The sequence below is a fragment of the Schistocerca americana genome, unplaced genomic scaffold (assembly GCF_021461395.2).
Source record: "Schistocerca americana isolate TAMUIC-IGC-003095 unplaced genomic scaffold, iqSchAmer2.1 HiC_scaffold_659, whole genome shotgun sequence".
NCBI classification, from domain to species: domain Eukaryota; kingdom Metazoa; phylum Arthropoda; class Insecta; order Orthoptera; family Acrididae; genus Schistocerca; species Schistocerca americana.
This window is the reverse complement of record NW_025726411.1, coordinates 25,911-36,301: the sequence shown is the minus strand read 5'-3', so window position 1 is coordinate 36,301 and position 10,391 is coordinate 25,911. Positions and strand designations below refer to the sequence as shown.

Here is a 10,391-nt window from a genome sequence, read left to right as displayed (position 1 = left end):
AGTACAATACAACAACAATGCGTCTTAATGGCACGTTCATTTCAACGTCACTCACACACCTCCACGCTGCAGTTACGTCGCACCATTGTCAAACTCGGCGTACAGCAAAGGGAATAGTGGGCGGCAAAAAAACAAAACAAAAACCAAACAAAAACATTTCACATTTCACCCTCGCCATGTATGATGTGCAAAAAAACAAACCCGCAAACGGCCGTCGTTACGGTGACACAAAAGTCGCCGATCGCACTGTCCCCCCTCGCAGACGGGTAACACACACACACACCCCAACAACACCAATGGGTCAAAAACCACGCCAACGAGGCGTGCCACCATTCCACGCCACGGCGACCAACCTCGTGGCCGTACCCCGCGCAACACGCTTTGACGCGCCCCCCCACCCACAATCAAAATGCACACATACATCACAGCCGTCCACACACACAAACAACAATTCCGCCCTTCCCGCAAAAGGCAAGTTGGTGGCCCTGAAAAGGGCCGTTTTGCCGCTCTCGCAACGGAGGAGCCTTCTCCATCCTTCCTTCCATTCCAGAGCCACCTCCTTACTTGGAGCTCGTGTACTTGGTCACCGCCTTCGTGCCCTCGCTCACGGCGTGCTTGGCCAGCTCGCCAGGCAGCAACAGCCGCACAGCGGTCTGGATCTCGCGGGACGTGATGGTCGAGCGCTTGTTGTAGTGCGCCAGGCGAGAAGCCTCGGCCGCAATGCGCTCGAAAATGTCGTTCACGAAGCTGTTCATGATGCTCATCGCCTTCGACGAGATGCCCGTGTCAGGGTGCACCTGCTTCAGCACCTTGTAGATGTAGATGGCATAGCTCTCCTTCCTCTTGCGCTTCTTCTTCTTGTCGCCCTTCGAAATGTTCTTCTGCGCCTTGCCAGCCTTCTTGGCGGCCTTCCCGCTAGTCTTGGGCGGCATCTCGAACCAACGTACGGCAGCAGCAACACCAGTAGCAAGCGCTCCGCTCTAGTCAGCGTCTCCCCACACAGTGGCACCCGCCGCCAGCCGCCGCCGCACCTTTACCAGCTCGCCCTGTTGCGGCCGCCGACCAATGGGGCGCGCGCGCAACCGGCCGCCGCACCCGAGCCCATAAAGCACCCCCACCCCGGCTGCGCCGGCATTCCCGCTCACGCCGCGGAGAGTACACGTTAGTTCGTTGTCGCTGTTGGTTATCGTGATGTCGGGACGCGGAAGTGGACGCAAAGCTGCTGCCTTGGCTGAGTTGCTGCTCACGTTAGCAGGACCTGCCGGGAAGAAGAAGAAGAAGTCTACACCGCAGTGCTTTCGCTGCCAAAGGCTTGGCCACGTCGCCAAGCACTGCAGCGGAGCAGTCGCGTGTTTGAAGTGTGCGCAAGCACACGACACACGCGACTGCAAGAAGCCGAAGGACGCCCCCTGCACATGCGCCAACTGCGGTGGCGCACACGCGGCTAACGCCCGTTCCTGCGCGTACAGGAGAAATTGGCGCGGACCAGAGAAGACGCAGAAGCAAGTGACCACCACACGCGAAGAGGTGGTCACTCGCTCAGAAGACGCCATCACCAGGCGCCTCAGCGACGCCGTAGAAGAAGCCATGTCCGCCTTCAAATCCGCCATGGCGGAAGAGGGGGCGGCCATGCTGGCGGAACTGGGCGAGGCTCGGCGTCAGATTGCTGAGCTGACGCAGGAGCTTCGCTCAGCCAAGGCAGCTTCCGCCACAGCGGTCGACACCGCCAGCCAGACGACTCCTCCTCGAGAGAAGAAGTTTGCGACGGTGGCCACGCAGACCGACGTGCCTGCCGAAGGGGAGGCAACACTGCCCAAGACGGACGCAGAAGCAGAAGCGCAAGAAGAAGGGTGGGAAGAAGTCCCATTCCTCCCGCTTCCCGACATGTACAGCGCAAGCGCTGTGACGCAGAAGATAGCTGCATCGCTTCGCGATGGTACATATCCCCACCACGACAACCCTTATCCCTTCGTTCCTCCTAACCTTTCTAAACCTTCACCTCCACACCAACCAATCGAATATCCAGAAGGCCTTGTTGGTCTTTCCAAGGAGGATTACGATCTGATCAATTCCTTCCCAATTTTCACAGAGTGGCAAATGCGCTACGTCATCTTCGCTCTCGTCCACGGAGAGTATGAGAAAGCTGGATACACTGTATCCACTATCCCAACCGAGGGAGAGCCCTCAAGTAAGAAGAAGAAGAAGAAAAGTCGTCACACCGACAAATACAGAAAATAGGTTATCGGCACTCCTTGCCAGTACAGAACAACCTACAAGTCAAGAAAGAAGACTCATCAATCATCCCAGGGGAGTAAAGGCCAACAGGCCACAAACTTCCACCTGAACCTCCTCACAGTGAGGAAGTCAGAAAAGGAGCAGCAGGAGGGGCTGCGCCGGCACGCACGCACGCACGCACGCACACGCATTGCGGTTCGAGATGTCGATGAGAGAGGATGCTTTACTTGCGAAGGGTGTGGCGGATCGCCGTCCGTCGGGGCCAGCTCAGGCGACTGAGTTGATCCCGGTGGTGGCCCCATCCGGCCCCCCACTTATGACGAACCGGCTTTCGACAACTGACGCTGACGGGTTTGACTCATCGGATTTTGACGCGCACCCTCGTGATCGAGTGTTCATTCTCATGAACAAACTCGCCCACGGGGGCCCCTACCCTGGTCGAGAGGACGACGAGGCGGCTATTCTCGCCTTCTGCAACATTCAGAAGGCTGCCGCTCTACCGCACACGAGGCAGCATGTGTCGGGTGTGCCACCGAGAGCCCCGCCGGTCGCATCGCACGATTTTGCGGTCCCGGCGGTGGCGGCCTCGGCGGGAGTTGCGCCGCTGGCCTCGACCACTGAAGAGGTCGATGTGCCCCCGGTTGCCCCCCTGGCCCCGGAGACACGAGAAGAGCCCGTGGCTGCGCTAGCTGCAGCTACCGAGATGGAGGACATGGACCTGCCCGACGCAAATCTGGCTGAGGCGATTGCCGAGTCGGAGCGCCGTGACACCGACCTTGACGCTCCCCGCGTGCCCAGAAAGCGCCGGGCTGTGACGCATGACGACTCTGACACTCCCTCTCAGACATCTGAAGGAGCGAGGCCGCGGAAGAAGGCCACCAGGGCCTCCCGCACCTCCACCACCGAGTCTGGGCTGACTCTCGCGGGCTCCTCCCGGAGCACCGCCGCGCAGAAATCGACGAAGACCACGCGGCGGCCCACTCGTTCACCTGCTGCTTCCCGACAGCCGGACGAGGATGGTTTTGTCGCCCCGCCCCGGCGGCACACTGCCAGGGCCGCTGCGCTGCAGCTACCGACCCCGCTGCCGACCGCCAACACGTTTGCGGGCGTCAGCGACGATGCGATGGAGGATGGCGCCGCGCCTCCGGCGCCGGCCCAAAAGAAGCCGCCGCCTATAGTCATCCAGTGGGCTGGCGAATACAAGGAGTTCCAGCAAAAACTGGACAGGGTGGCCACGTCCGCCACTGTCAAGAACGCTGGCCGTGACCTTTACAAGGTCACAGTGTCGACCAACGAGGAGTACCGCGCGGTGATGGACGCCATCTGCAAAGATGGCCTCCCGTGCTACACGCACCCCTCTGAGCCGCTCAAACTTCTGAAGGTGGTATTCCGCCACCTTCCCCTCAAGTTTGGTGCGGACTACCTTCGCGAGGAGCTCGAGGACCTGGGCTTCGGCGTCCGGTCCACCGGACTAATGAAGTCTCCACGTACGCATCGCGACATGCCACTGTACCAGGTTGTCCTCGTTGACAACCTGGAAAATCGGAAGATTTTCCAGGTGCAGCGGGTCGGCCGTGTCAAGGTCGCAGTGGAACCTCTCCGGGCCAAAGGCAAGAGGGCCCAGTGCTTTTCCTGCCAAAGGCTCGACCATGTCTCCCGCTACTGCTCCATGTCGCCCCGCTGCGTTAAGTGCGCGGGCGGGCACGAGAGCAAGTCTTGCGGGCTTGCCAGGGAAGACAAACCGACGTGCTGCAATTGCGGCGGCACGCACGTTGCCAGCTATCGAGGCTGCTCGGCCTTCAAACGGGGCCGAAATCAACCGAGGGGAGGGACCGCTCCTTCTCGTAAGGTGCACCCGTCCACCAGCTTTGCTGCCGCCACCAAGGGAGGACCAGCTTCCGCCACCCGAAGTTCGGCGCAGGTGGAGCGTGAGACGCGGCCACCGACCGCGCCGTCCACGGCTTCGCCCGTGGGGGTGGCAGCCCCCGCGCCCGCGCAGGGCGCGCGGGCTGCCGCCCCGCGCAGGCGTCGCCGGCGTGCGGGCCGGGCCACCCCTGCCGCTGCACGACGGACTGTCGAAGACACTCTGCCGCCGCAGAGGACGACGCCTCGTGCTGCGCCGCGACCGGCTGCCGATGCTCCGCGGCAGTCGCCTAGTACGGAGCGGCCGCCACCGGCCGCCCCAGTGGCGGAGGCCGCCCCAGCGGCCCCCACCGCCCCCATGGCCCCCGACGCAGCTGAGCTCCGATCGCTCTTGCGGTCGTTGAGCCAGCTCCTCGAGCAGCTCCCGGTGCTCGTCACCGCGGTCACGTCGGCCCTTCAGGCCGGCGTTGCAACTCCGCCGTGCCATGGATAATCGCCATATCCATGGCCTCACCGTTTGCGCCTTCAACGCAAACAGCTTGGTCCCCCAACAAGGGGAATTCAGGGAGTTCTTGCGCGACGAGGCAATTGACATCTGCCTCGTGTGCGAGACCTTCCTGAAGCCGGGAATACACGTGAGGGTGGCCAACTATCGGTGCTACCGCACCGACAGGCTGACCCACGGCGGAGGGACGGCCATCTACATCAAGGCGTCCCTCAAACATCACGAAGTCCAGCTTCCGCCCCTCGCTGCAATGGAGGCCACTGGGGTGGCTGTCACCACGACGGCGGGGGTCATCACCTTCGTTGCGGCCTACAGGCCGCCGAGGGGACTGCTTCAGGAGGCTGACGTCGACGCCCTGCTGGCACTGCGCGGGAAAGTCTTCATTGCGGGTGACTTGAACGCCAAGCACCCTCAGTGGAACTCCCGCATCACTAACGCCAGCGGCCGCCGCCTCCTTCGCGTCACGCAACGGCATGGTGCGATAGTACTGGGGCCTTATGAGCACACCGTCTTCCCCCATCGCGGCCAGTCTGACGTGCTCGACATCGCCGTGCTCAAAGGTGTTGGGCACTTCACGTCCGCCACCGTTAGATGTGCCATGTCGTCCGATCACCTCCCGGTGGTCTTCGACATGGACGTCATCGGTGCATCTATGCCGTCCGACCGCCACAACTTCCGAGGCATAGACGAGGCGCGCTTTTGTGTCGAGGTCCTCGACCGCCTCGAGGGCGCGCCCGATCCCGCTGTGCAAGGGGCTGACGAAGCGTTGGCCTTCTTCACGCGGCACACACTGGCTGCAGCGGAGGCGGCCTCCCCCAGGCGGCCAGGACGGCCGCGTGAGATGTCGCGCCAACTCCCGCCACACATCCTCGAGGCGATCACAAACAAGAATCGCCTCTTTCGGGAGTGGCAGCTCACACGGCTGCCTGTCACGAAGCGCCGCCTCAACAGGGCGCGGCGCGAGATTCGGGCCGCCATCGACGACCATCGTCATCGGGACTGGGCGGGTCTTGTGGCCACTCTTACAACGACGGACGGCAGCGCTTGGCGGACCGCTAAGCGTTTCCTTCGTCGTCGTCAGCGAGTCCCACCTCTCCATGTGGGTGCGGCCGTTGTCTGCGAACCAGATGCGAAAGCAGGCATCCTCGCGGACACGTTCGCAGACAACTTTCAACCTGCTGATGGCGTGGTCGATCCCGATCACGTCCGTCTGGTGGCAGAGCGCCTGCCGGTTTTTCTCGCTGCGCGACAGGACGACGACGTGATCGAGCAAATCACAACCGAGGAAGTGGACCTGCAGCTCCGTCGTCTCAACCCGAAGAAGGCGGGTGGCACGGATGGTGTCACCAACTGCCTGTTGCGGATGCTTCCGCCGGAGGTACACCAATCTCTGGCGGACATCTTTAACAGTATCCTCCGCTCTGGGACCTTCCCTTCCGCGTGGAAACACGCGGAAGTGGTTGCCATCCCCAAGAGTGGCAAGGATCCACGTCAGGCCGCGAACTACCGGCCGATCAGTCTGCTCCCGTCCCTCTCAAAAGTGTTTGAGAGGTTGTACGCGGAGCGGCTGCTGCGCCACGTGACGGAACAGCAACTCATTCCCGAGGAGCAGTTTGGTTTCCGGTGCGGCCACTCTACCACGCAGCAGTTGCTGCGCCTCGTGGAGCAGGCGTTGCGAGCGCTGGAGACGCGGGAGTACCTAGGGGCGGTGCTTCTCGACGTCTCCAAGGCCTTCGACTGCGTGTGGCACGACGGCCTCGTGTACAAACTTTTTGCGCACGGGGGTACCGACGTCGCACGTAGTCCTGCTGCGCTCGTATCTCTCGGGACGCACTTTCCACGTCCGAGCAGATGGAGGCACTTCCACCGACCGGCAGATTCGAGCGGGGGTGCCGCAGGGGTCGGTCCTCGGCCCCCTGCTGTACTCCCTGTACACCGCCGACGCCCCGCGGGTGGCACGCGTGGAGTTGGCACTTTATGCCGACGACACGGCGTTGTTCACCCGCAGCATGAATGCGGCCGAGATGCGCCGTCGCCTCCAGCTCGGATGTGACGTCCTGGGCGCCTGGTCCACGAAATGGCGCTTGAAGTTCAACGCTGCGAAGAGTCAGGCTGTCATCTTCAGCAGAAAGAGGCTGCCACCGGACCTACCGCCGGTCACGATCATGGGGGGCCCCATCCCCTGGTCGCGGACCGGCAACTACCTCGGGGTGACGTTGGACAGACACCTGACGTGGCTGCCACACATCCGTGACGTCCGAGGGCGGGCAGTGGGGCGCCTTCGTGCGCTTTACCCACTGCTCAACCCGTCATCGACTCTCCCTCCACGCCATGGCCTCACCATGTACCTGTCCCTTGTTCGGCCGGTACTGGAATACGCGGCTGTGGTGTGGGGTAACGCGGCCGCGACGCACATTGCGACGCTCCAACGACTGCAAAACAGGGCGCTGCGACTAGCGCTCCACAAGCCACCTCGCTATCCGACGAGGCTGCTCCATGAAGAAGCTGGGATCCCCTTCCTCCGGGATCGCTTCCGGCAAATCGCCCGGCAGTTCTACAGCAATGCAGAACGGTCTGGCAGCCGCTTGATTCGTGGTCTGGGCCGCCAGGTCCACCACAGGCCAACGACTCGTTGGCCAGATCTCCTGCGAGAGTAATTATCTCTCGCCGCCCGATGTCGAAACAGGGGGCGTCACAATGAACGACGCCCAGTGAGGACAGCTCACCCTGCTAGGTCCACTGCACCCACTAACGAGGTCCCCGCAGGAACAGCAGCTCCGCTGCTTAGACTGCCTTTACACCTGGCTTATGTAGCCAGAGTTTTACTGCGAGTGCGAGTGCGCCGGCACGCACTCCGCTGCTCGACTCGCTGCCGCTCGCACCGGTCGTTTTCGTTTCCGTTTCGTGTGCACCGTCGCTAGCCCATCGCCATGTCCGGACGCGGAAAGGGAGGCAAAGTCAAGGGCAAGTCAAAGTCCCGCTCAAGCAGGGCTGGGCTCCAGTTCCCGGTCGGCAGAATCCACCGCCTCCTGCGCAAGGGAAACTACGCAGAGCGCGTCGGCGCCGGGGCGCCCGTCTACCTCGCCGCCGTCATGGAGTACCTCGCGGCTGAGGTGCTCGAGCTGGCCGGAAACGCGGCCCGCGACAACAAGAAGACGCGCATCATCCCGCGCCACCTGCAGCTTGCCATCCGCAACGACGAGGAGCTCAACAAGCTCCTGTCGGGCGTCACCATCGCACAGGGTGGTGTCCTGCCCAACATCCAGGCCGTCCTGCTGCCAAAGAAGACCGAGAAGAAGGCCTAAAGGAGGCCAGGCAATCGCAGCCGCCGCGTGCTCCCCTGCACGCAACGCGCTTTGCCGGCTCGGCCCACAACAATCGGCCCTTTTCAGGGCCACCACACAAACCTACGTCCAAAGCAAAATTTCAGTCGTCCTCGCCGCACCTTGTTTTGTTTTAACTTTGCACCGTCACAGCACAGCCGCCGCCGGCGCACGTCCGCCATCTTGTCGTCCACACAGCCCGTGTGGCCCAAAACACACACACACACACACACATTTTGCACGGTCGCAGTCGCCTTCCAAACCGACAACGGCAGCAATAATGACCATTGTTAAAGGGAGGCGTGTCGACACACCGCCCTCCACTCCCGCGCGCAACGGCCGTCGACACGAACGAAACAGCTGATCCGGCCGCCTATGCCCACACGCCTTGCCTCGGAAACCCCAACGCCGCCGCCGCAAACAAACACACAGAGCCAAACCACGCAAGCAAATAATCACCGCCTCTCGCACAACAACACACAGCCCGCCATCTCCGTCGCGATCGATACAAAGACACACAATAACAAACACACAAACGAAGCAGCTCCACACACAGCCAGCCACATGACACGTTTCCTTTCCTTCTCCCCTCCCAGTCACATCACGTCGCTCAAACGGAAAGAAAGAAAGAAACAAACAAACAACACAGCGCACACACGCAGCAACAACAACACAGACTCTTTCGCACTTTTCAACTTCCGAACAGTGTGGTGGCCCTGAAAAGGGCCGTTTTCTAGTCTCTCCCACCCACAAGCACGGCCGCGGGAAGGCCAGCGCCCGCTGCGACGCAGCCTAACCGCCGAAACCGTACAGGGTGCGCCCCTGCCTCTTCAGGGCGTACACCACGTCCATGGCCGTCACAGTCTTGCGCTTGGCGTGCTCAGTGTACGTCACCGCGTCGCGGATCACGTTCTCCAGGAACACCTTCAGCACCCCGCGGGTCTCCTCGTAGATCAGACCAGAGATGCGCTTCACGCCGCCCCTGCGAGCCAGGCGGCGGATGGCGGGCTTCGTGATGCCCTGGATGTTGTCGCGCAACACCTTGCGGTGCCGCTTGGCGCCACCCTTGCCGAGCCCCTTTCCTCCCTTGCCGCGGCCTGTCATCCTTCCTTCCTCGGGCAAAGCAAAACGTGCACAAACAGCAGCTGCAGCGGCTGGCGAGTCGGCTACGGTCTGCGCCCAGCGCGCCCGCCGCCCCCCTATATAGACTCTGGCCCGCCCTCCCCCCACCACGCGCAACCGAGGGCATATAAGCGCAGCACGGAGGCGCGCGGGCCCGTTGTCAAGGCAGCACCGGACGCCGCGCCGCACCTAACCTCCACGCACGCCGCTCCGCTACCGCTACCGCTACCGCCATGGCCCGCACAAAGCAAACGGCCCGCAAGTCCACCGGCGGAAAGGCGCCGCGCAAACAGCTCGCCACCAAGGCGGCGAGGAAGAGCGCGCCCGCCACCGGAGGCGTCAAGAAGCCCCACCGCTACAGGCCGGGCACCGTCGCCCTGCGAGAAATCAGGCGCTACCAGAAGAGCACAGAGCTGCTCATCCGCAAGCTGCCATTCCAGCGCCTAGTGCGCGAGATCGCCCAGGACTTCAAGACCGACCTGCGCTTCCAGAGCTCCGCAGTCATGGCCCTGCAGGAGGCCAGCGAGGCCTACCTCGTCGGCCTCTTCGAAGACACCAACCTGTGCGCAATCCACGCCAAGCGCGTCACCATCATGCCCAAGGACATCCAGCTCGCGCGCCGCATCCGCGGCGAGCGCGCCTAAACCGCGCCGCGGCACCGCACCGCACCGCACCGCACAAACAAAAACGGCCCTTTTCAGGGCCACTAACATCTCTCCGTCGCGAGCAAACTTTGTCGGTCGCCTGCCTCTCGCCCCGCAACCCAAAAACAAAAAAAAACCACCACTTCCCGTCCGTCCGCCACACCCGCTCACTCTGCCTGCCTGCTAGCAGCGCGCAACAATCACACATCATCCCTCCCCGGCGCTCAAAGCGCACAATACCCAACGGCCGACGTCACACCGCACGGGTGGCTGGCCGGCCGCCGCTTTCGTTTCGAAAACAAAAAAAACCCGCACTCCACTCCGACGGCCAACGGCCAGGCAGGCGCGCGCGCTCGCTCGCTCTACGCGCCACCGAAATCCCCGCCGACTCCTTCCACATCTCAACGTGCCCCCCGTTGCAAAACATAACACACACACACACACACACAAAGGAACAAAACAAAACAAAGACCAGACACGACTCGACAAGACAGACATCCGAGACGAACGAACGCAGGCAAGCCAACCAACGTATTCAAACAAAACAACGTGACAGAAAAACCAACCGTCGGCCGCCGCCACAAACACGGCGACAATCAACCACGACAACAACAACAACACCGCTTACCGCTACCGCCGCCCACACCCGCCACCGACCCCCGCAATCCAACCACCACGGCACGCAAACAGCATCCCCAC

At 62.3% G+C, this 10,391-nt stretch overlaps 1 protein-coding gene across 1 annotated transcript; it reads left to right on the top strand.

The window, feature by feature from the left end:
- Positions 1 to 2,437: 2,437 nt before the first annotated feature.
- On the top strand, positions 2,438 to 4,459 carry LOC124588739 (nucleolar protein dao-5-like; the record flags this gene model as incomplete). The annotated part of the gene is made up of 2 exons (XM_047131491.1): positions 2,438 to 3,576; positions 4,102 to 4,459. Coding segments are annotated over exons 1-2 (1,497 nt in total), but the record flags the coding sequence as incomplete, so codon positions are not given.
- Between the last annotated feature and the right edge of the window lie 5,932 nt (positions 4,460 to 10,391).